A 26,408-nucleotide genomic window follows, 5' to 3' on the forward strand; every position below is an offset into this window, starting at 1 on the left:
GTCACGCACAGGTCAGGAGCCTGGCAAGAGCTCTCCTCCTCCTTCCCTTCTGTCTCCAATTCCTAAGTACAAAGGGGTGCTTGCTGATTCTCTCGGGGGGCCGCTCGTGGGGCGGGGCTGGTGGCAGAACCTCTCATTTCCGAGGACCCGGCAGGGAAGGATGGTTCCTGAGCTCTGGGATTCTCACTGCTGCAGTGCCCAAGGCAGCAGAGAGTCACTCCTACTCTAGGGGCTTCGGATGAAACTAGACCCAGAGAGAATTTCCTGGAGAGCTGTGCCCCAGCCCAAGGACCTGGTCCCTTTGTCCCTCAATGCACGGAGTGCTCCAGGAGCGGGTCAGCTGTCCTCCCCTCATCAAGTCTTCGCAACCACCACGTGTGACAGCAGTGTGCCTACCTCAGTGTCTTAGAGCTGGGCCAAGACGGGGGGCTAGATATTTTTACTCCAAATCCCCCACACTTCTGTAATGCTAAGAACACATCTGATACCCATGAAATAGTAACGAAGCCCAGAGCCTCATAGCCTGTGGTGTTCTCACCTGGTTTCAGGGTCGCCTAGAGGGAATACTTAAAACAGACAACTAATAAGGAAGTATATACATCAGCCCTAACATTCTCTCACTTCTGGAACTAAGAATACATGAATACCAACCGGAGGGAGAATGTTAAAGCATGCATGACACGATGCACATTTTCACGGTTAAGACATTTCCTTTAAACCCTGGAATGAATTTTGTTAATTCCCAGGCATGGCAGATGGGCGTGTTGCGGGGAGAGAGAAGCAGCTTGCTCAGGAGAAGGTGACATCACTCTCCCGAAGCCAGCAGGCTGCTGTGGCAGTTAACGTCCGGGCTGAATGCACTTTCAGGAGAGGGACTCACATTTACTGACGGCCTACTATGTGCAGTGGTTTTAACACTTACCTTGTTTGATCCTCAAAATGAGTCTGTAATTGAAAGCAAGGATTCAGACAGATATATGTGTCCATAGCAGCATTATTCCTAACAGCCAAAAGGTGGAAGCCACCCAAGGGTCCAGTGATGCACAGACAAATAAATAGTGGCATAGATGAATGGTACCCAGCCTTTAAAATGAAGGAAATTCTGACTCATGTTACAACATAGTTGAAACTTGAGAACATTATGCTCAAAGAAATAAGCCGGTCACAAATGAACAAATACTGTACGAATCCACAGAGATGAGGTACCTAGGGTAGTCAAGTTCACAGTGACAAGTGGAATGGTGGTTGCCAGGAGTTGTGGGGGGGGCAGGGGAATTGGGGAAGTCATATTTAATGGGTACTGAGTTTCAGTTAGTTAAGATGAAAAAATTCTGGAGATGGATTTTTTTTTTAAAGATTTTATTTATTTGAGAGAGAGAGAGAGAACGAGCAGGTGGAGGGGCAGAGGGAGAGAAGGAGAAGCAGACTCCTGGCTGAGTGCAGAGCCTGACATGGGGCTCGATCCCAGGACCCCAGGATCATGACCTGAGCCGAAGGCAGACGCTTAACCAACTGAGCCACCCGAGCGCTCCTGGAGATGGGGTATTCAGCAACAACATTGTGTATGTACTTAATGTCACTGACCTGTACCCTAAAATGGCTAAAATGGTAAATGTTATATTTTAGCACATTAAAAAATGTTAAAATATGATTCTATAGGGTAGAGGTTACTCTTCTCCTTCTACAGAAAAGAAAATGGACTCAGAGGAAATTGCACAGCCAGAATAAATGAGGGTCCATCTGCTTCTAGAGCCCCCACATTTCCTTTATAGTATGCTGCCCCTTCTAGAGCTCAGGATGGCCCTGGCCTGACTGAGGGGCTCCCTGTTTCCAAGATTCCTCTGTGAAAAGATGGAGAAAAGCCCAAGTGAAATTAGACCTAACTAGTTTAGACACAGAGAGGTAGGTGTGGCTTGAGTGTGAATTACAGGGCTAAATCTTAGAATTGTGCCAACATCCAAAATTATGAAATGAGGAGCTCCAGGCTTCTCTCTAACCCAGAATGATTATCTTCACTGCCGAGCATCCAATTTAAATTCATCGTGTTTAATACAAAGCCAGAGTACAGAGCAGGCTGTCTCCCGACATGCAGTTGCCATGGAGACCGGAGATGATCCTCAAAGGGAGTTATGTGGCGGAGAGAACGTGGCTGCCAGCTTCTAAAAAGCCAAGGGGCCTGGGGAAACCATTCTAAAATAGAGCCGCACAGAGGGGCCCTTTGTCATCGTCCTCCTTAGCAAAGCCCCTTCTAATCCCAAAGCGGGAAAGTTTACAGGCAAGCAGGGCACGACCATCTTTATTAAAAGCCCAGGCTGCCCATGGATGCCAGAGAGGAGGGATTTATCAACCATCCAGAAATAAACCACATGCAGCCCAACTTGCTCTCCTGCCCCCATCTACCCTGACGTGGGCGAGTCCTCATGTTGGTTCCAAAGTTAAGTGATAACAATATCATCAAACTGACGGGGGAGGCGGCCCCGGGGCCTCCCTGGATACAAGACAGCCAGGAATGGGGCTAGAGTCGAGGCTGGGAGGCAGGCAGACCTGTCCCTGCTCTGATTAGCATGGCAAGCATTTCACTTTCTGAGACTCAGTTTCCCCACCTGGAAAGAATAGATAATAAGATAATGATAAGATCTGCCAGAGGGGGGCTTTAAAGATCAAAATAAGTGAATAATGGATATACAGGTGCTCTGCCAATGGGCCTGGACAGCTCCACATACCGCTCTTGTAGAAGGCAGGGGACAGAAGCTCATTTGTGGGTCTGTGGAGAGCCACTAAGCCACCAGGAGCCACCTGGGGGCCTGGGATCCCAGAGCCCATGAGAGGCTCAATTTGCTCCATTCTCAACCGTGTATTTTCCACACAGCAGGAAAATTATACTCTTTGATGGGCCACGAAGTCTAGGGAGTAGAGATTCGGAGATAACATGCTCTCCCAAACATGAGTTCTAGAGAATCTTAAGCCTGGGAAGTGACTCAGGGCACCAACCCAGACGAGAAGCCACAGCCCAAGCCTGTGGTAACGAGGGATACCAAAAAGAATGGAAACTTGACAGAGGAACCAGGAGAGGGTGGCAATGGCTTAGTGGTTAGAATTCCAGTCCACCAAAACTCTACTCTCCTCTAGTTCCCTCAACACAACCCAGCATACCCCTATTCACCACGGACTGACTGTAAGGCAGACAGGGAGCAGAAGGGACTCTTCCCCATGACGTCCTCACAGTTTACTACTGTACAGTAAGATACGGAGCACGTGAAGACAGTACAACCACATCAGTGTATAGCCCAGCTTAGTGGAGGACAACCTCGAGGCCCTCATCTGGACCCCCAACACCCAACAGAGTTTCTTTTAACACACACACACACACACACACACACACACACACACACATAGCTTTTTTTCCCCTCTCCAAATAACTTGAGAAAATTTTAAAGAAAAGTCTTAACTTTTAGCTAGCAGAAAGGGACCATGCCAAGGGCAGAGAAAGTTTATCAAGTGTTTGGTTAATGCACTCAGTTTACAGTTCTCTTAAGTTTTTGGCTTATAGCCTGTACTAAAAAAAGTTTGCTCCCAAAGACAAAATAACCAAAACAACTTTGAAAAAGAAGAACAGGGGGAACTGGGTGGCTCATTTGGTTGAACGTCCGACTCTTGACTTCAGCTCAGGTCCTGATCTCAGGGTTGTGAGATTGAGGCCTGCATTGGGCTCCGTCCTTGGCATGGAGTCTGGTTGAGATGTTCTCTCTTCTCTCCCTTTGCCCCTCCCCACTGCTCACCCTCCACCCCCGCCCCCGGCCAAGTAAATAAATAAATATAATCTTAAAAAAAAAATAAGATGTACAAAGCTGGAGGACTTACACTATCTGCTTTCAAGTCTTATTATAAAGGTATACGTCTACCATATGACCAAGACATTCCATTCTTAGGTAATTATGTAAGGAGAAGAAGCATATGTCTGCACAAACACTTGTACCCTAATGTTCATAGTAGCTTTATCTGCAATAACCAAAAACTTAATAATGCTGACTGGAAGAAACCAGGCCAAAGCAGGAATACATACTGGATTATTCCATTTATATAAAAATGTTGAAAATGCAAACTAATCTATTGTGACAGAAAACAGATCAGTGATTATCAGGGGCAGAGAAGGATGACAAGGGACACAGAAAAACTTTTGGGGGTGATGAATATGTTTATCATATTAATGGTGATGGCTTCACAGTGTATACATAATACAAAATGGATAACTGTATACTTTAAGATTTTATTTTTTTAAGTAATCTCTCTACACCCGACCGTGGACCTCGAACCCACAATCCTGAGATCAAGAGTCGCACGCTCCACCAACTGAGCCAGCCAGGTGCCCCTCAAACTATACGCTTTAAAAATGCATGACTTATTGTACGTCAATTATACCTTAATAAATTTGTTGAAAAAAAATTAATACATGGATTAAAACAAAAAAAGTTGGTTTCCAAGGTTACTGAATCATGACCTTCTTCATTCTATTCATACACCTCCCCAAAATAAAGTTCACCAACATATATTAATTTTTAAGAAGATTTTATTTATTTATTTATTTATTTGAGAGAGAGAGAGACAGAGACACAGAGAGAGAATGAGCAGGGCAAGGCAGTGGGTGAGGGAGAAACAGACTCCCCGCTGAGCAGGGAGCCGGACGTGGGGCTCGATCCCAGGACCCGAGGATCACGATCTGAACCAAAGGCAGACGCTTAACAGACTGAGCCACCCAGACGCCCCTAATTTTATTTCTAAATATTAATTGAGAATACTGTGGCGAGTTCAAATCTAAACACGAAAGTTATTTATGGATTAGGGGTTGGAGTCATGAATCTTTAGCGGTACTTCCATCTCTAACATGGTGTGAGTGCGAGAATGTGCAAATGTATGACCGTGTGTGAGCATGACAGAGAAAAACTGATCAGTGAGAAAGTTCTTCCTACAGTTGGCCCATAGTTTTGTCTTTGTACAGCCACTAATTAAGGACCATGATACCTCCTAATTTTTAATTAACAAGAAATAAAAAAGGATCAGAAGGAGAAAAACTGTGCTTGGCTGCACTGATCACTTGAGGGAATCACGAGGCTGAAACCACCAGGGGAAAAGATTCAGCACCACACACATTCCTACCCGTCCGTCAGGGCATCATTCTAAGACATGCACCTTACACTCAACACAGGACTATGACGACCTCGTATCAGAGGCAGCTACAGCAAGGCTTGGGAAAAGAGGTACTTACAATTGAGATTTCTGAGGCTTTCCATAAGGCTATGTTCAAATATTTCTTGAACTATTAAAAAATATGCAGGCTTTAAGAAAAGAAAAGGAGAAAGAAAAGGAAGAAAAATACATCATTCATGTACTATGTGTATCACTGAAATACACATGCAGTACATGTATTTTTTTCTTCTTTATTTTCTTTTTTTAAACCCCAAAGGATGAGAATATAAAAGCAGAACTTCTTGTACGAGGTATGAAAGGTTTCCAGTATGTTTGGGATCACAGAAGGGGTGTTTATTTCTATTCTTGAACCAAAGGTTTTAAGATACGATAATCTCTGTATAGATAAATGCTTTGCAAAGACTATTCTAGAAATTGAGGAGCTGCTTGGTCCCCATAGGAGATTTTTTTTCCAATACTAGATATAAAACTTATAAGAAACAATAGATCTCCTCTTACATGTGTTCTAAGAAGGGTCAACCTGGCCTACATTTTGCCTGGCCAATTAATGTAGGTGTAGAATGAAAGTTGCCAGCAAGGCATTGTTAAGCAAGGTAACTGATTTGAAGCAGGACATCTTTAAATAGCTCCTGATGCCTGCAGAGTTTATGACTGGCTATTTCTGCTTTTAAGAGAAAGAGAGAAGAGAGAAAATTATCTAGAATTTATCACCATTACTATTAGACTCCATTTGAAATCTAAAACACTCATAGTCGACCTAACAGTAGGAACAGAATCCAACTTTTAATTTCTATTTGATGCCTAAGAGTCTAATATGTAGGCTCATGAAGAAACTGTATAAATTTATTTTCCAGGGGGTGGTAGCACGATCAAGTGATTGATTGATTTAATGGACCCTCATATAGTGCTTGCTGAACACCAAGTATTATTTTATGTTCTTTACAAATTGTAACCCAGTTAACACACATAAAATGCTATTATAATCTTCATTTCCCAGAGAAGAAATTGAGAGACAGAGAGAGATTAATTTGTCCAAATCACACAGTAGACCATTCCAGTGGTCTACTCCAGTCTGTGCTCATCACCACCACATGGTGCTGACATTCACCTGTTTCTTGAACATCTACTCTATGATTCAAGCTATGTGGGTCTGTGGTGGGTCATGAGTTAAATATAAATTGTGGTCTCTGTCTCTCAAATACTCTTCAATTTAGCTGTAAGACAAACTGTGCAGGAGTTTCAGCTGGGAAGAAGAAAATGGGATCCTGGATCTGAATCAGCTGGAGGGAGAACCAGATGTGGGCTTGGTAGGTATTCACGGGTTCCTCGGATGGTGGGAAGGGACGGCAGCAGGGAGCATGGGACATTCACAGGGAAAGAAAAGCCCCTTGCTGATGCATGTGCATGTGTTGGGAATGGGGACTGGAGGGAGAGGCAAGGTCAGATGGGGAGCTGTCCAGGGTGAAGACCCAGAAATCCCAACTTGACATCTTAGACAACAGGGAGTCGCGGCAGGTTCTCAAGCAGGAACATGACATGAGGCGCAGAGAGCTGTGAAGTGAAGGATGGCCAAGGTGATTTTTAATTTAAAAAATGTAAATATGGAGACTTCAAAAGATTTAAGTAGCTGAAGCAAAATCGGTGGAGTGGAGATGGACCAGGGCAAAATGTCTATAGGACGGCCATGGTTTTGCATGGGATCCCCCCAGCCCAATGGTAAGCAGATGACTCCCAATGAACCAAGCCCTGTGCAGTCCCCTCCCATGAGTGTGAAAGGGGCCCTGTGAATAAGATGGGGCACCATCACCCATGTGTTGTTATATGGCACAGCTGACTTTAAGAAAGGGAGATGAGGGGCGCCTGGGTGGCTCAGTTGTTAAGTGACAGCCTTCGGCTCAGGTCATAATCCCAGAGTCCTGGGATCGAGCCCCACATCGGGTTCCCTGCTTGGCTCCCTCTCCCACTCCCCCTGTGTTCCCTCTCTCGCTGTCTCCCTTTTTGTCAAATAGATAAAAAAAATCTTAAAAAAAAAGAAGGGAGATGATCTCAGTAGAGCTGAGGATAACCAGGTGAGCTCTTAAAGGGACCCGGTTCTTTCTGGCAAAAAAAGATTCTAAGTCTGAGGGATTTGAAATAGAAGAGGGATTCAAAGAGTCTCTGTGGCTGGCTTTGACGGTGGAGGGGGCCCATGGCAAGGAATGGTGACAGCCTCAGGTGCTGAAATGGGCCCTCGGCTGACAGCCAGCAGGGAAGCAGGGACCTCAGCACTCGGAAAGGTAAGCAGTTGAATTTTGCCACAAGCACATGAGGTGGGCGGAGGACTTTGAACTCCAGATGAGAAAGCAGCCTAGCTGAAACCTTGACTGTGTCCTTGTGAGACCCCGAGCAGAGAGCCCAGTCACACTGTGCCCAGACTTCTGGCCTACAGAACTGTGAGCTAGTAGTAAGTGGCTACTGTTTTAATTTGTACTGATGCCATAGAAGACGACTACAGCCCTGCACAGGTGGCCAGGTCCCCCGGGGAGACACAGGAGAAGGGACGACCTCCAGGTGGCTTGGAAGGGGAAGCCACTTCATGAGGCACCCATCGAGACCTTCAGTGGGACTGTGGTGATTCAGAAAGGGGAGAGGGGCCCACCTGTGCGGATCCCGATTAGCACAGCCACGCCAGAAGGGTGGCGGGTCTGCAGGAAGGACAGGCATGCTGTGGCTGTGGCCGGCCCAGGAAAACAAGCCAGGAGGAGGGTGGATTCTGAGAGAAGGCCCGTTGGGTGGCCGGCGGGCCAAGCCAGGGACACAGAGGCAGCACGGGCTCTAGATGGACAGAACAATTTCATTGCAAAGCCAAAGTGGGTGATCTAAGAGACTGCAGACAGAGCCAAGGCCAGGCCATCACAGCCTGGGGACCGACATTTATCATAGAATACTCTGTGCCGGGCACTGTGGGGAGCCTTTTTCATGTGTCCTCATTTAATCCCCATAACGCCCATTTGTAAATGGGAGAAAACTGTAAACATCTAAGAAGGATGTTATTCCTCCAGGGACGAGTGGTGTCTTCTAAAGCCACCATTTCAGGGAGGCAAAGACATGCCTAGTGCATGTCAGTTCTGGGATGACTTCGTCTGGTCCAGGGAAGAGCCATTGTGTCAAGGAAACCACCTGCACATGGCCCACTGAGAGGTGGCCGGCTGTCTGAAAGCGGTGACTATCCTGTTCTGGGGTTTCAGGAGAGCCCCCAAGTGGCAGGGTGAAAAGACCCTCAGACTGAGAACCTGCATTCTGGTCCAATTATCGCGGGGACTTGGGGGAACTCATTCATTTTCCATCAGTGGGAGGGTGGAACTCGATTTCTAAGGTCCCTTCTAGCTTTTTACAGGAATGAAGACACAAGTGAACTTGGGAACATCGATTAATAAGCAAGACCACAGGGGTGTCTGGGTGGCTCAGTTGGTTAAGCATCGAACCCTTGGTCTCGGCTCAAGTCATGATCTCAGGACCTGATCTCTATGCTGGGCATGGAGCCTACTTAAAAAAAACAACAACAACAAAAAAGCAAGACCATGTGAGTCTGGGTCCTGATAAACAGGAAGTGTTATTGCAGAGCTAGAAGACTGGAAAGACATTTTGGCCAGAATTAAACAGAAATGGACAGAGCACTGGAGTTAAGAAAAATAAAAGAAGAGAAAGAAAGAAATGAGCAGCATTTAAAGGTTTAATTCCAAAAGAGCAAATTTCAAAGGGAAAGTAGAAAAACAATCTGCCCAATGGATAAATGGGGTCCTCGGTAAGGATGCTGGCAGACCGGACACCAAAGGGAATTTATGTCCTAGCCTGTCCTATCTCAGGACTCTGCCAGATAGGGCCCAGTCCTCTGCAGTGAGACAAGGGGAGGGATGTGGCAGGCTATCCCAACCTATGCCATTGAACAGCCCCTTGGCTGACCTCATGTTGGCCAAACACTTTTCTTGCATTTGGCTTCCCTTGTAGAGAAGAATAGGTGTCCTACTGATGCTGATTTTGAGTTAATGGGAGGCTGTCTCTGTGACAGATGGCCCTGGCACAAACGAGAGGGAGTCTCTGGGCCCTCAAATAAGAGGGACAGACCCAGCCGGACTCCCATTTGAGGACACCTCTACTATGGCCAACTTCTCACTCCCTGATGATGTCAGAGGGATATAGACAGGAGGGGAGAATACAGGGCCAGGGAAATCTAGCAAGTACAGGGGTTCTCGGACCCAGCCTGGGATTTGGGAGCCCATTGATCAGACCCTGGAATGTGAACAGAAGGAGAGAAGCAAATAAATAAGACTGGAAAGGGCAAAGCAAAGCGGGCCTGAACTTTCAAAGCGGATTCAGACGTCAGCCTGACACATAAGGTAAGGGTCAGACCTGTAGGAGTCACAGCCAGGACAACGTGCTATTCAAGAGTGGAGAAAATTCCTTGTTAATCCACCTGCTAGTGTTAGAATCATCAGGGATGCTTTTAAAAAAAATACTGATGGAGGGGCACATGGGTGGCTTAGTCAGTTGGGCAGCCGGCTCTTGGTTTCAGCTCAGGTCACGATCTCAGGGTCCTGGGATCGACCCCACATCGGACTCTGTGCTCAGCAGGGAGTCTGCTTGGGATTCTTTCTCTCCCTCTGCCCCTCCCCCGGTTGCACCCTCTCTCTCTAAAATAAATAAATCTTAAAAAAAAAATACTGATGGGGAAAGAGACAGACCTAGAGACAGAGATTTCACTGATCTGGCGTGGGCCCTTCATACCTGCGTCTTTAAAAAATTCCCCAAGTTGTTCCTTCCTTTCTTTCTTTCTTTCTTTGAAGATTTTTTATTTTTTGTTTGACAGAGAGAGAGACAGCCAGCGAGAGAGGGAACACAAGAAGGGGGAGTGGGAGAGGAAGAAGCAGGCTCCTAGCGGAGGAGCCCAATGCAGGGCTTGATCCCAGGACTCTGGGATCACGCCCTGGAGCCGAAGGCAGATGCTTAATGACTGAGCCACCCAGGTGCCCCTGTTCTTTCTTTTTCTTTTTCTTTTTTTTTTTTTAAGATTTTTATTTATTTATTTGACAGAGATAGAGACAGCCAGCGAGAGAGGGAACACAAGCAGGGGGAGTGGGAGAGGAAGAAGCAGGCTCACAGTGGAGGAGCCTGACGTGGGGCTCGATCCCATAGCGTCGGGATCACGCCCTGAGCCGAAGGCAGACGCTTAACCGCTGTGCCACCCAGGCGCCCCTGTTCTTTCTTTTTCTAAAAAATATTTTATTTATTTATTTGAGAGAGAGAGGGGGTGTGCAAGCAGGGGGAGGGGCAGAGGGAGTGGGAGAAGCAGACTCCCCCACTCAGCAGGGAGCACGATGTGGGGCTCCATCCCAGACCTTGGGATCATGGCCTGAGCCGACAAAGCAGACTTTTAACTGACTGAGCCACCCACGCGCCCTCCCCGAGTTGTTCTCATGTAATTTGTTTCAGAGGGTTGAAAATCACTGGCCTAGATGGTGGTTCTTAATATCTTTTTGGAGGAGCAGGAGGCAGAAAAGGCATCTAGGAAGCTTTTTGCCATTGCCCATGCCTGCCCCCTCTATCAACATCTTAGGAAGGGGCTGTGTCTCTAGGTTACAAAGCCCGATTCGCTGCGGAGAGCCATTGGTAGGGAGGAGCTCAAGAGTCTGCATTAACATTCTTTATTATGTAACATTAGCTCCCCACCAGAGAATAAATATAACTTACAAGTACTTTAAGCAGAATAATAGTAAAAGACCTCATGACCCGACTGAAATCCTGGACCTTTATAAACACAGTTGGTGTTACTTGGTCTCCCTCCTCCCTCCCGCCCCCTGCCTCCCCGCAGGAGATAACCTCCTTCTTCAACGGGGTCTGCATTATTACCAGGCAGACTGTCTTGGTGCTTTGCTTCCAGGAAACCCAGGTTCTGGGCCTGGGGAGGGCAGGGCCTGCAGGTTGGGAGGGTGTGAGGAGGCGGGGAAGAGGATCAAGGGCCCGGCTGTGAGCACGGGATGCAGAGCCAGGGGAGCCAGGCAGAGCCTGCCACGGCCTCTGAAAGCAGGCAAGGCATTTGTTAAAGTGCTAGAGAAATCCCTTTAGACCCAGTACAATGGAGACCCAGATGCTCTCGGAAAAGCCAGGCTTTCAACTGTTTTGTTTTCACAGCCCTGGCTGCCGCTGCCAAATTGACAGGCACGCAATAGCTCAGGGGGTGCAGAGTTCAAGGCCCCGCGGATATCGGACAAGAACAAAAAGATGCAACTTGATCTCTCTTTCTCTCTAGGCTAATCACTTGGGTGAGCCTTTCCTTAGGATTATTATTCTATTATAAACCCAGATGCTTAAAGCGAATCAACCGCTACCTTCCTTAGAATGTACAAAGTAGGTCAGCGTTGCTCACCAGGGCGCACAGCCTCTGATGGAGCGCCACAGGCCATGTGAATAATTAAATCGACATGGTCCCCAGAGCAGCACTGCAACAGGAGCGCGTTTTCTCTCCCCGGGAGATTGTCAGCACCCCGAGGAAAGAGGATGCCCAAGCGCCCCGCTGTAGGAGCACCAGCGGGACAGGGAAATCAGGAGTGGAGGGGTGGGAGTACCAGGGCAGGAAACTAGCTCTCGGGAGGCTGGGAGACTGCGGCAGAACCTGGGGCAGGGTCTACGGATGGGATCCAGGGGAGACGGAGTCAGGGGCTGCTCGAGGAAACGGATGCTCAGACTGCGGGTTGGGGCACAAGGACGTCACGATTAAGTCTTGTTTACGGGATGGACAGAACAAAGGGTGGGTGGGTTTAGGGGACACCAGTAGCCAGGGGGGTGGCTTAGGATCTATGGGCCTTTAAACACTCCGCAACTAGAGCCTGACATGGACTGGGGGGCCTTAAATCTCACAGGGGCTTTTACGTGTTTTCCAGACGCAGCTGCTCCCATGGATGAGAAACCTGGAAAAGATCAAGAGTTACCCACTACCTTGCACAAAGATCCGTGTGCTGAGGTTTTCATCAGCTATGAAGAGCTAAAGGCTCTCAGGGGAAAAGCTGTCACTCCTGGCTAATGAGGTCCTGGCAGAGGACAATGTGAAAAATAAGACAAAGAAGGCCAGCCTGCCCTCTGAAAGCCTGGTAGACAGTGTGGTGACAGCGTGGATCTGACCTTGGACTAAAGGTCTTCCAGGCGGGGACAAGAGCCAGAAAGCTACAGTTTTGGGTGCCAGGCCTGAGCCTACTACGGAATAGACCCCAGCAGGGATCCGAGGGGTAATCAGTCACGTTGATGGTAAATACTATGGTTTCTCTTCCATTCCTGCAGGGAGTAGACCTTCTGACAACCAGTTGGGAAAGGAATTTGGTGGCATCTCGTAAAGCCGAGTACATGTGTAGCCTATGACCCAGCAATTCCACTCCCAGGAATGCGCCCCACAGAAATGTGTGCATACATTTGCTGAAAGAAGTCTACGAACATTCAGAGCGACAGTATGACTGGCAACCACCCAAAAACCCATTGGTAAGTACTGTGTGGTACATCAAAGTACCAAGCAGTAAAGGCGAATAAAGTACAACATGAATGAACTTCACAAAAATAATGTTGAGCTAAGGAAGGTAATGCAAAGGTGCCAACCACTTAATTTCATTTATGTAAAGTAAACAGAACTAATCTATGGGGAATACATGAAAAACAATTGACTTCTACACTTTAAATGGGTGATTTAGATCTCAACGAAGCTGTTTTGTTTTTTGTTTTTTAAACTGTGATATTAGAAGTCAGGATAGTGCTATCCTTGGTGAGGAGTAGTGACTGGGAGGGGGCATAAGAGGGACTTTGGTCTGACAATGTCTGGCCTCTTGATTCGGATGCTGGTTACAAGGGTGTGTTCAACTGGGACAACTCTGTATACGTACAATTTGTGCCCTCCTTGGTATTTATGCTATGCTTCAACGAGAAGAGCAACAACAGTGGCCACCAACCGAACAGGCCTGGCTCCAGCACATGGGGGTGGGGAGTTGGATATGCTCACTCACCCCGGAAAGGTCCTGCCACTAGCGTATCCTGCAAGAAGACCCTGCAAAAGTTTATGGGGCTGGGGCTCCCCATTTCATCAGTGAAGCATTACCCAGAGGTCCTGGGGGAATTCTCAGAAGAGAAAGTAGGAAGGGTCTGCCTATGGCCTCTCTTCTCTGGGCTCTCCTAGAGTAGGCAGATTTGGCCCCAGATGTGAAAGTGTTAGTCCTGGGAGCATCTTTGCCTCAGAACAGGCCAGGCCATGGCTACTAGGACTCCTCACAGCCCAGCCTTCCAGGGGTTGGGTCTGTCGCTCCTGGACTGGAAAGGGAGGATATCTTCAGGGAGACCTAAACGGCCAGCTGCCTGAGGTTGGCCAGTCCTAGAACCGTGACCCCCCCCAAGGACAGCCTCTGCCTGCCCCAGCCAGGCTCCTCAGGGATGGATTTGGAGAGCCTTGGCAGTCACTGCCTAGCAAGGACACCTGAACCCCCAGGAACCCAGGAAAATGGATCCTAGGGAAAGACACCTGAGCGTGGGAGAAGGGCTCCCTGAGAACCCCAGGTAGAACAGAGATGGGATTTTAGGGTGCAGGGCCATTGGAGATTTGAGGCTGTGGGCCAAAGTAGGACAGAGGACTGATTAGAAACCCTGGGCCAGTAGCTAGTGGATCCCTTTCTCCCAGGGAGTGTTAGAGGCCAAGGCCTTTGGAAGTCAGACCCTGCCTCCAGGGTCAGGGACTTTGTAGTCCTTGAGATTCTGATTCAATTCTGCATTTAACAAAATCTTCAGGGGCACCTGGGTGGCTCAGTTGAGTGTCTGACCTCGGCTTGGGTCATGATCTTGGGGTCCTGGGATTGAGCCCCACGTCGGGCTCCCTGCTTGGCAGGAAGTCTGCTTGTCCCTCTCCCTTTGCCTCTCCCCCTGCTTGTGCTCTCTCTGTCTCTCTCTCTCAAATAAATAAAATCTTTAAAAAATGTCTTCATAGGCGACTATGATGCACTGCGGGGTACAGAGACTCCCACAGATAAGCATCATTCACTTATTCACTCAACAAACATTCACTGGGTAGCTACACGGGTTCTTGGTCAGTGCCAGGCTCTGGGAAAGCAGAACAACACAGTCAGGCCTTCAGGAGCCCACAGTCTGGTGTTCACGGAGAGGCTGGCACGTGACAGATAATTCAGTGCGGAGGAATGACAGCAATAACAGAGGTTCTGGAACACAGAAGGATAAAAGAACCCACATGTGACTCTTTTTGCAAATTGTAATTTCCTCCTAATTCATTTGTTTCACGCATTCGTGAACATCCAGCAGCTCAGGCCCCGCTCAGTAACTGTAAGCATTGTCCACGGCCACTCCCTCTGAAAGAGGCCCGCCACCAATTTTTTTTCCAACTGTTTTTGAAAATAATGAACAAGCTAGGAGAGAAAATACAAGACAGCTAGCTATGTTTGTTTCATAATTACTGCCATTAAAATCATTTAGGAGAGGCATATCTATCTGTCACCATCTCTGGGGAATGAATTTAGCTTATCACACATAAAGGAGTCCACCAGATCAATACCTCACTCCTGTCACATACATGCACAATAAAACACACCAGCAAATTCTTCTTCTAGGTCTGCGTTACATGACACAGAAATATAAACATAAAATCAGTGTGCGGCCTCAGTACACAGGTAAGTGACGTGATCAGTAAAACAGACCCACATACCTCCTTTTCGGTAGTCATGGAGATATGGAACACCTAGCCTGGAATTTCCTATGTCAGTTGCCACAGTGGCCCCATGAGAGCACCCTTCTCCTTTTAGCAACACAGCGGGGACATCCTGTTCACATGGGTCTAGTCTGGAGCAGCCCCGCAAATGGAAGAAGCCAAAGGGAAGGTACCTTCAGCAAACAGGAGCATTACCTTGGTCCCGTGGTAGAAGTCATCCACACACGTAGCGTTCATGAAGGTCTGATGGAAGTGGGTGCTGGTGTCAATGCCTCCAGGGATCACCAGCTTCCCAGTGGCATCGATCACCTTGGCCCCTCCGGGGATCATGAGCTCACGGCCCACCTGCTGGATGATGCCATTCTCAATGTAGACATCAGCCTCGTGGGTGCAGTCATCGTTCACCACCTTGCCTCCCTTGATGAGAATCCTCACGCTGCCTGAATTGGCAAGCATGTTCCTACGGAAGGAGAGAGGGAGGCACTGGTCAAGGTCAGAGTTCCTTTTCACTGTACCCGAGGTCCCACTTCTTCCCATCAGAGCCCAAACTCCATGGGCAGAGTAAGTGAGCAGGGAAAGGGAGGTAGTTTCTCCACAGCCTGAGAACACCAGTCCTATAACCGACTGGGTTCACAAGCCTCCCACTGACCTCATAGTGGGATTTCCTGGGAATCATGACACAGTGGCAGTAAGGAGGAATGTGGGGCCCAAAGAAACATCAATGTTTACCGTCCCGAAATGTTGTGTAGGTTCCAAAGCATTTTCATACTGACTGTGTTGTTTTATTCTCAAAGCAACCCGAGGAGTCACATTTTGGCAACGAGAAAGCTGAAATTTCACGCCAAGAAAGGAATCGATGGCTTCTAGGCAGCCAAGTCAAACCCAGATGCCTTGTGTGACCAATGTCCCCATTATACCATATGGTCCCAAAGATATCAGTGGTTCCTGGGGCATGACTCTGAAAGCCAAATTCTCTACGCCTCCCCATTGTTTCATTTAAGTCATTCTTCCGATGGATTCTGCTTCAGGCCCCCCTCCCATCCTTCCTCAAGGCCACTACCACACGGAAGCTCCACCCTGCCTGCACAGTTAATAAGCTCATCTGCAGAGCTTCGGAAAAGCACCTTCACCCAAGCTCCATCCGCAGACATTCAGCTTTATGTGCTCCAGATTGGGTCCCCCAGAACCACTACTTTTAAAAGCTAGAGCACTTTACCATATGCTTAAAGAATGAATGCCAATCTCTTGCAGAAAGGAGAAGAGAAGGAAACATTCCCAGCTCATTTTTTGAAACCAGTATTATTCTGATACCAAAGCCAGACAAAGCCAGTAAAAAAAAAACAAAACAACAACAAAAAAAACCCTATAGGGTAATATCCCTCATGAATATAGATACAGAAAATCTTAACAAAATGTTAGCAAGTGGAATTCAGCAATATGTAAAAAGAATTCTACACCATGCAAATTGGATTTATTCCAGGGATGCAATGTGGGTTCAGTATTTGAAAAGTTAATCAATGTAATCCACTATATTAACGGGCTAAAGGAGAAAAATCACATAATCGTATCATTTGATGCAGAAAAAGCAAAGCATTTGGCAAAATTTAAACATCTATTCATGATAAAAGCTCTCAGAAAAGTAGGAATAAAAGTTAACTTCCTCAACTTAATAAAGAACACCTATGAAAAACCTATAGCTAACATCAGACTTAATGCTTAAAGACTGAATGTTTTCCCCCTACATTTGGGAACAAGGCAGGATGTCCACTGTTTTCACTGCTGTTCAACAAAGGGAGATCTTGCCAGCTATTAAAAAATGAAATGAGACAAAAGGCATATAGATCAAAAAGGAAAAAAAAAACCTGTCCCTATTTGCAGATGACATGATGGTCTGTGAAGAAAATTCCAAAGAATCTACAAAAAAAAAAATTCCCCTAGAACAAATAAGTGAGTTCAGCAAGAATGCAAGATACAAGACCAACATACAGAAAGTTAGTTTTTCTATATACTAGCAATGAACACATGTACATGCAAAAAAATTAAAATGCTCAGGCATAAATCTAAGAAAACATATACAGGATTTATATGCTAAAAAACCACAAAATGCTGATGAGAGAAATCAAAGATCTAAGTAAGTGCAGAGACACACCATATTCATGGATAGGAATACCCAACATAGAAAAGATGTCAATTTTCCCCAAATTGATATACACGTTTAATGCAGTTCCTATCTCAGCAAAAATCTTTTGTAGTTAGAGACAAGCTTATTGTCAAAGTTTATGTGAAATGACAAAGCTAAAATAATTTTGACAGGAGCACCTGGGTGGTTCAGTTGGTTAAGTGTCTACCTTTAGCTCAGGTCATCATCCCAGGGTCCTGGGATTGAGCCCCATGTCAGCGGGGAGGCTGCGTCTCCCTCTCCTTCTGCCTCTCCCTCTGCTAGGTCTCTCTCTCCCCAATAAATAAAAATTAAAAAATGAAATAAAATAAAATAATGTTGACAAAGACAATAAGGTGGGAGGAATTAGTCTACCTGCTTTCAAAACCTATTACATAGCTACAGTAATCAAAACAGGGTGGTATGGGAGGGATAGACACAAAATCAGTGGAACAGAATAAAGATCTAGAAATAGCCCATATAAGTATGGTCAACTGATTTTTGACAAAGGTGCAAAAAAATCCAATGGAGGGAAGAAGATAGTCTTTTTACCAAATGATGTTGGAGCAACTGGCTATCCATAAGCAAAAAATTAGCCTTGACTTAAATCTCAGGTCTTACACAAAAATCAGTTCAAAATGGATCATCCACTGAGTGGCCACATTTGACCACTAACCATTCTCTTCCTCTTGGAGCTCCCTCTCCTCAGCATTAAATGTGGCCATAGAGGGGAGGGGGATAAGGACCACAGGGAGATATTGACCACTGTTTTGGAGAGGAGCAAATCTTTGATAAATGGTGGTTGAGGGCAAGTTTGTGGAAACATGTCAAGATCTTTGTGAGTAAAGGGAGATGTAAAATGGGCTAAGGACAGCATGCCTGCAGGAAGAGATCAATTTAGGACAGATCTAAGATTTTTTCAAACAGCTAGGAGAGAGTCAAAGGAGAGATTAAAGATAGAAGAGGACAAGAGATTACTGTGGTGGAAGGTCTTGCAGCATGGAAGAATGAGGGCCATCATTAATGGAAGCCAGGTCTCTGTCAACTTAACACGGTTTATTTGATCCTTCCAACAAAGCTGTGAGGAAGGTATTATTATGCCCATCCACAGAAGAGGAAACAGACTCAAGAGAGGTTAAGGTCAAAGCTTGTAGAAAGGAGATAACATGAAGATGCAGGCGAAGTGGGGACACACAGGAATTTGTGTTGTCTCTGCTCTGAATAGCGGGAGGCAGGGAGCTCCTGGGAGCAGCGAGGAGCCAAGAGGATGTGAGCAGAGTGGGGGAGGGGGAGATGTGGAGGAGCCACTGTGGGGCCTGAGACGGGCAGCAGGGTGGATACAGGGGAGGGGGTCAGAGTGCAGACAGCTGCCGTGATGGTGAGCTAATCAGAATCCCGTCCAGGGAGCACCCTTCGATTGGATCTGCAACTCTCGTGACCCTTAGGTAGCTGAACAGAAATGATTTTCATTTAGACTTAGAAAAGATAAGACAAAGTCTGACCAGGAGGAAGGAGAGCTCATCATTGCAGGGTCTCCCTAGGCATGAATGAAGCCCACGTTTCCACTTGGTAAACTTCTCATTCTTCAGGACCTAATCCAATTGTCCCCCTTTCTGAGAAGCCTTCCCTGACTCTCTGCCACCTTCACAGACTTCATGGCCCTGGAGTCTCTCTGCAACTCTGAACTAAGGTCCTCAAAGTCAAAAGCATTATCGGTGATCATTGTTTCTGCTCCCTCTTCAGCCCCAGCCCCGAGTATGGGATACTCAAAGCCAGTGAACAAATGAATGGCTTCATCCACTTGTTGCGTCCCAACACAATCAAATGGCTTAAAGCAGTGAGTGGTAGGCCATTCCATATTTGGTTTCTGAGATATCTGGCAACTCTACATCCAGGGCAATGCTAAGCTTTTATGCCTTTTCCAGTAGAGCAAATTACTGTGGACAGAGCAGGGGAAGCAGCACATTTCCTCTTATTCTTATCATTTCATTTGCCTGCCACCAGGTAAGCTGTGAGAAGGCTGTGTCCCAGGATGAAAAGGCCTTAGAACCTGTTGAAGGAATACATCTTATAAGGAGATGGGTCAGCTATCTGGAGATCTTAGCCTGCTCTCCTGGACGCACTTGGTTAAACAGTTTGTTCTTGTCAAGTTGACCACCGTGGAGTGCATGGAATCTCCACACCAAGAAAGTTGGCTGTGCCTATTCAGGGTCAACCACTAGACTCTCCTGCTCTTAGGAGAGGCCGGCCCCTCGTGGGGCTACTGCTGGGGGCGGTGCTGGGGAACAAGACAGGTGGTGGGAGTGAACCCTGTTCCCTTACACAGCAACAGCTGTTTCCCAGGGACATCTGCTCCCCCCCAGGGATCAGTCCAACCTCTGGGGAGAAGGGGTCCTTTCCTTGGTGAGGAAGGTAGTGGGCAAAGAGGCGGTGGGGAGGAGTCAGGCTGGAGAGATGGGAAGATGGGACAGTCCCAACCACAAGCTTGTTGTCTGAAGTCAGATGAAGCTGGGTATATTTGATCTTTTGTCCTAAAATCTGAAAACTAGTGTTTTAATTTAATATGCAATTAGGAAATGAGCTTGTTCGCAGGTTTGTTCCCTGGCCAAAGGAAGCCTAGAAAGGCTGACTGATGCAATCTCCCTCTCTTTCGTTACGAAGCCAAGGCCAAGTGTGACCTTGAAAGGAGAGATGCGACTTCTCAGTTTGCACTAGAGTAGGGAAGTGATGGTAGTGGTAGGAGTGGCCGAAAGAACACACCTTCCTAGCCCCCTGTGCAAATATATAATCTTTACCTTTTAAAGCTGCTTTAGGGCAAGAGGAAAAATAAGAATATTTATGCTGGGGAACTGCTATTGTTTATGTCGGTGAAGGAGAATATTATAAAGGAGAATACTGATTTGCTTATTAATCTAGAACACATGCTTCAGAGTGTACACCTGGACGGTGGGGGACCTGGAAGGGTAATGCGATAATGAATTACTGGGAATTCCTGTCTGAGCTTTGATACTGGTATCAAAGCCAAGGGTGACTTCTTCAGTAGAAATGAGAGCAATCGCTCTTGGTAAGCTAACACCCCGTGCCTGGGACACATGCGTTCGACCACGTGGCAACCAACCCCGAAAAGTAGGAATAAGCAGGAACCTTAGCCCCCTTCTTAAGAGGAGGAAACAGAAGTTTTGGAAATGAAAGATCCCACAACTCCAGAAGGATCGGGTTCATATTCAGGTCTGTCTGAGTTAAGGGAAAAGTTATCAGAGTTAGCTCTGGGTGGAAGAGTTATAGGTGATTTTTATGTTTTTCATAGTTTTCTATATTTTCAAACTATATAGGATAAAATTGGGTCCCCACCCAACCTTTTTCTTCTTCCTTGTAGAAATCCCTGAAGGTTAACCTGGCTCTGAAGAGGCTGGATTCCCGGGATTACCTCAGAGGGAACTCCTTCTCACGACTGAGACAGGCACCATGAATGTCCCATTATTGCTCTGAGATGGCCGAGGCTTAGAATAGTTAAAGGAACGTCCTCAAGGTCACAAAGCTAGTCTGTAACAAAGTAGGGACTGAAAACTAGACAACTGTCTAGAGCTGTTGTGGACTGAATGTTTTGTTCTTCCACAAGTCACACACAAAAGCCCTTACCTCCAGTGTGGCCACATTTGGAGATGGGCCTCTAAGGAAGTTTCTAAGGTTAAATGAGGTCATAGGGTGGGGCCCTGATCCCACAGGATTAGTATCCTTATAAGAAGAGACCCCAGGCGGCTCAGTCCCCCACCCACCACCGCCACGGCCTTTGCATAAACACTGAAAAAAGGCCACGTGAGAAAGGAGCCATCTACCAGCCAGGAAGAGAATTCTCCCCGGAAACCTACCACACTGACCCCTCATGCCAGACTTCCAGCCTCAGAACTGTGAGAAAATACATTTTATTGTATAAGCCCCCCAGTCTGTGGTATTTTGTTATGGCAGCCCCAGCAGACAAGAGCCTGCACTCCTGGCCACGCGCCATACTGCCAACATGGAGGGGGCGCGACCCAGAGCCTGGATCTCAGGCCGCCTGGTAGACCCACTTCCGTGGATGCTGGGAGTTCCATCCCCACCCTCTGGCAGACGTCCAGCTTCAGACTAGGGGCTGCTATCATCAAAACTGCCTGTAGGTCGTCAGCCTTTGGGGTGACTGAGGCCGCAGAACATGCTAGGACTACGTGTGAACAAAAATGAACATGTGTGTGCACTAAAAAACTCTGGAACCTCACCCTCTTCCAGTGTCAAGCACCGGACACAACTCTGAGGACACAGGCCTTGCTCTCAAGAGCTTCAGTCTAGTGGGTGACAGAGACCCAAACTGTTACAAAGTGACTACCAGGTAATGGGACGCTTCTTGCCTAAAAGCCTGAAAACGAAGTTACCAGGTATTAGTTTAAACTGGGTGTGTCTCACGGAGAACCAGACACCAGAGCTGTGAATGAGTGACAGGAGCTGTTTGGTGATGGTGGGACGGTCTTGCTATACCAGTATCCCCGCCCCCACACGTTTCTAGATTTCCAAATTGTCTGGGTGGCCACAATACCTCATCCCACTCAGTACCCCCTCATCACTGACGGTTGACATTCATTATGCTTCTCACCTCCCCCAGTAACCTCATCAGCACCACATTCCTCCAGCTTCCCCTGCTAGTCTTTGCTAAACTGAATGAAGAAAAGATGTTCCTGGACTCCTTCTCTGCGACGAGCCTTCTGTCTGTGTACGTATGAGTTTGTGAACATGATGGGGTGAGGGGGTGGGTGAGTGGAGGAGATACCTTGGCCGTCTTAGGAGAGTCCCTCGGAAGGGAAAAATTTGAGCACCATTGTTGAAATGCATGCTCGTAAGTTCTGCAAATGCCACCAGCTATGACTGTCTTTCCTTCTATATTCAGAAAACGTTCTTGTCAGTAGTCATGGTTGGTATCAGTTTTACTAATTTATGATGCTTCAAAGCACTCATTTATTCCAAACACAGTTACTGTGTAGACAGAGCCAATATCTGGCCCACTGGTTTACTACATAGGCTGTGGACTGAATGTTTGTTTCACCCCCAAAATTCATATGTTGAAGCCCCAATTCCAGCGTGATAGTATTTGGAGCTGGGGTCTTGGAAGGGAATTAGGTCATTAGGGTGGAGTCCTCATAAGTGGGATTAGTGCTCTTATAAGAAGAGACAGGAGATCTCTCTCACACCCCTCACCCCTCTCTCTCTCCACCCCCCTCCCCTGGAACCCCCATCCCATGTGAGGATACAGAGAGAAGGTAGTCATGCAAGCCACGAGGAGAGTCCTTGCCAGCAAGTGAATTGCCCAGCACCTCGATATTGGATTTCTCAGCCTTCAGAGCTGTGAGGAATAATTTCCTGTGGTTTAAGCCACCCAGTCTATGGTATTTTTATTATAGCAGTGTGAGCTAAGATACTACATTAGACAGAAGTGAACATTATAATCAAATCATCATTAAGTAACAACTGTGTCTTAAAATAAATGTCACCTCTTTAAGGACTTTTGGCTGTATCCCACATTCCCATTTGTCTAACCAAAAACTTTGATCACCCAGCTATTTCGTCTATGCAAATGAAAGAATTCAAATCACATGGCTGTCCTCCCAGGCAGAAGTGGAAACATGCCAGATAGTTAAATGGTATCAGAAGGAATAACTCAGAACTATGGAATTCTAGAGCTGCAGAGATTCATCAAGTCTACCCTGACTTTCCCTTTTGTCCTTGGACTTCACCAACAGTGACCTTGAATAGAGGGGCGGACCAGGGCTGACAGGGTGCCAGTACACTGCAAATGTGCAGATCTTAAGAATTCTACAATTTATTTGGGGAAGCAATGATGCCTTCCACAGCAAGATGGATATCTTTGATATGCCAAGATTTATTCAGCTGTACACGGCTTATATCCCCCAATTTCCTAATTCCATGGCATGGATTCCTTATGGTCCTGAACCCCTGCTGGGTGACAGCCAAGGTAATGGATAAGCTGGGGAAAGAGCACTGTACCACCTCAGAATGCAGTCTTTCCTGAGAAAGCCTTTTTATGTTTAAAACAGTGAAAATGACTGCTATTTGCCATCTAATGACCGTCTTGCTGGATAAAGGACAATTTCCCGTACTGCCCACCCTCCTGCTTCTTACTGCTATGAGCCATTCCAACGCAGAACTGCACAGGGGGCACCTTGCCTGATGGACAGTCAAGGTTATGGCAGCTGCTGCTTCTCGTTCATGAAATGCACAAAACCCCGTGCTCCTAGAAGGCACGCAGTGTGGTCCTGCCAAGGAAATGCCAACCCCAACGCTGTGCTTTGCAACTGCCTGCTTCTGTCATCACCTTCCCCAGCTCCCCTGTGCCTGCGGGGAGGTGCGAGACATGGAGAGCCTGCAGTCTGGCCTGCACAGCTGCCTCCTGCCAGCAGCTCAGCTGGAGGATGCCGGGGGAACCTGCGACTCAGAGACACGTGGGGCCTAAACAGTGCGAAGGGGACACTTCCTGCAGAAAGACCTTAAAACGAACTTGATAGGAATTGGTTTGTATGGTATGTATTTCCTTTTTAATAGGCATTGATTTAAGATTCACATTTCCTCTTTGGGTCCAACCCACGGAAGAACGTGTGATTTTACACACAATCGGTCACTGTGAGATCAAGGCACGTGCAAGGCAAGAGCTACAAAAGTGCCCTGAGTCACGAAGGATCCACGGCATGTAAGCCAGTCCTAATGGCAGACGGGCTGCTAACTGGAGGGGTAGGGGAAGCCAGTTCTGGTCGCTGGGGACACACGGAATGATGTGGCTTTTCCTTTGCTCCAAGCAGGTAACATTTGCCAAAGGATCAAAAGGCAATATATGGCAGTGGTTAGGAAAAGAAAACAAAAATATGCAGCTATTTTTCTTCCTCTGATCAACACGTAGGAAAGAGTGATGGAACAGAGCCAGGGAGCCGATCCTAACAGGGGTTGGGCGGGGGGAGATTGTGGTGTTTGTACTTATAGAGTCCTGGGATGATTCTGGAAAGGGATTATCTCTGAGATGAAAAATGAAAACAAAAGAAAGTTTCGCTAGAACATAAGAGCCAAAAAGGAAAGTATGACTCTGTCAAATGAATAAATAAAATCTTAAAAAAAGAAAAAAAGGGAAGTTTGAGGTGAGTGGGAAACAGCTAAAGCTTTAAGTTAATACATGTAGTTTTTTAATAAAGTGAACTGCCTTTCTAAACTGCACTACACAATTCTTAACTAATATTAAAACAAGCATAATTTTATAATTCTTAATTAGCTTTATCAACTCTTGAGTCGATTTAAAATGGTATTTGTAACATCCATGTCAGGTATAAAGAAAAATGACAAACACCTGTGAACTCAAAATCGTCACTACCCTTGCTGTCCCTGCACCTCTTTTGTTCCACCCCGCCCCCACCCTCAGACATAACCACTTCCCTAGTCAATTTGTATGAACTCATGAAAATAACAATTAGGTGACAAGTAAAAACAAAAAAGACAAGCTCACAGCTGTTTCTGCCGCATGACCTCTCCCCACATCCCATGATCACACTTCACCTGCCTTATGACTGACTTCTTCAACACCTAGGACCCTGCTTTCTAGGGTAAATAAGCAGGAATCTGAAACCTATCCTATGCCAATAATGAGGGTGTGAGGACATTTAACATCCAAATGCCCACAGACCATTCCACTGGAATGTTCCACAGGCACATACACTCAGCCTGTCCAAAAGCAGCGGCAGCATCCCTTATCACCCACCCGGAATCCTGAGCCTCTTCCTAGACTCCTCTCCAACGAGGCCAGCGTCAGCATCGAGGGCTGGTCTGAGTGGTGGGCCTGGTTTGGGTCACCTAGGAGTTTTGTGCAAAATGCTTTGAGAGATTCTGGAGGTAGAACCCAGCCATGGGGAGAACTGGGGAAGGTGAAAGGGCAGGTCTGTCTTTCATGTGGAGCTCAGGCATCTTCTGGGGATCTGGAAGCAGAAAGAAGGGCCTATCAAGCCAAAGGGTCACACATGGAGGGCAGGGGCTCCACAGGCTGTGGCCGATGGTACAACCGCCCCCCCCCCACAACCACTCTGGACCCATCATCTGGGAGCCATAAGCCATAAAAGCCCAGCATCAAGGCCACACTAAGAGGACAGGCAGGCCAAGGTGACCCGATCTGTCCACGGGATGGACGTGAATGTGGAGAACAAGGGCTTGTTCTTGTAGAAGTGTAAAGAAACAAGGACAAAGGAGCTGCTACAAGTGTAGCCTGAGAGGTGGGCCTAGGTTCTGGGAAGGTGTATATGGACCCACGTGGGCTGAGTCCTTAGGCTAAGATAGTGTAAGAAGTCTTAAACCCATGGCTTCATTGGGTCTGGCCTGGCCCAGCCTGGCGGGACTCCACACGCAAGCACCATCAGGGCGCAGAGGGCAAGAATGAAATTCCAAGGGATTAGCCCAAGAGGGTGGTAAGAAATGGAGCCTCAGACCACTTGCTTGAGATTAGCTGTGAGAGAAACCAGACAGTTGTGGAAAGGCAAAGCTGACAGTACATGCGAGTGTGTGTGGCATCGGGACGAAAGAGGCCAGCTGCGTGGGGACGCTCACATGCGCCTCGGTGGGCATCACGGCCCCTGCGTGCAGTCTTTGCATTTGGGCAGAAACCTTGCTCCTTTCAAGTGCTCCCTTGCTCACTGAGGTCGGGAGACTGGTGGAGACCGAGTACCAGCAAAAACCAGTAAAAAGGAGGAGATCCCCTTCTGTGAGCCTAGCGGCTCCAGGGCCCTGGGAGAAGGGCAGGGAGGTGTACGCACACTGGAGACAAGAATCCGGCCTCTTGACTGAGGCCTCAGCCAGAAAACACCAGGCTTTTGTGACCAGCAGTCAACATTACCACCATAACCCTTCCCCAGGCAGACCTTCTGGCAGATTCCTCAGCCCTGCTGTGCTTTCCACGCTCTCGTCAGCTGTCTGCAGTCCCCAGAAATCATTCCATCAGCTCTCTTGGAAAGATAGCAGCTGCAGCTCCAGGGCCTCCAGTGGTCCACAGAGTGGCTGCTTCCTAGAATGCCAGCCAAAGGGCAGAGGCGCCAACGCCCACTGCCAGAAAGAGGGAGGGGGCAATGATGTTTCTCAGTCTGAGACCCCCCATTCTCTGACTGGGGGTGGGGAAAGTCACAACCAGGGGGAAAAAATGCATTTTCCTAATTATAAAAGTGTCCCAGGGGCACCTGGCTGGCTCAGTCGTGGAGCATGAGGGTTGTAAGTTCAAGTCCCACATTGGGTATAGAGATTACTTAAAAATAAAATCAA

The 26,408-nt window shown here is 47.3% G+C and overlaps 1 protein-coding gene across 2 annotated transcripts in view; it reads right to left on the reverse strand.

Moving 5' to 3' along the window:
• The window catches only part of DPYSL5 (dihydropyrimidinase like 5), an 87,231-nt gene that overhangs the window by 33,170 nt on the left and 27,653 nt on the right, over nucleotides 1-26,408 (reverse strand). For both annotated transcript variants that reach the window (XM_034659771.1, XM_011234994.3), the window contains one exon: nucleotides 15,122-15,386. In XM_034659771.1, coding sequence (XP_034515662.1) covers nucleotides 15,122-15,382 — 261 coding nt within the window. In that variant the 5' untranslated portion in view covers nucleotides 15,383-15,386. The remainder of the gene's footprint in view (nucleotides 1-15,121; nucleotides 15,387-26,408) is intronic.

Source organism: Ailuropoda melanoleuca, chromosome 4 (assembly GCF_002007445.2).
Source record: "Ailuropoda melanoleuca isolate Jingjing chromosome 4, ASM200744v2, whole genome shotgun sequence".
NCBI classification, from domain to species: domain Eukaryota; kingdom Metazoa; phylum Chordata; class Mammalia; order Carnivora; family Ursidae; genus Ailuropoda; species Ailuropoda melanoleuca.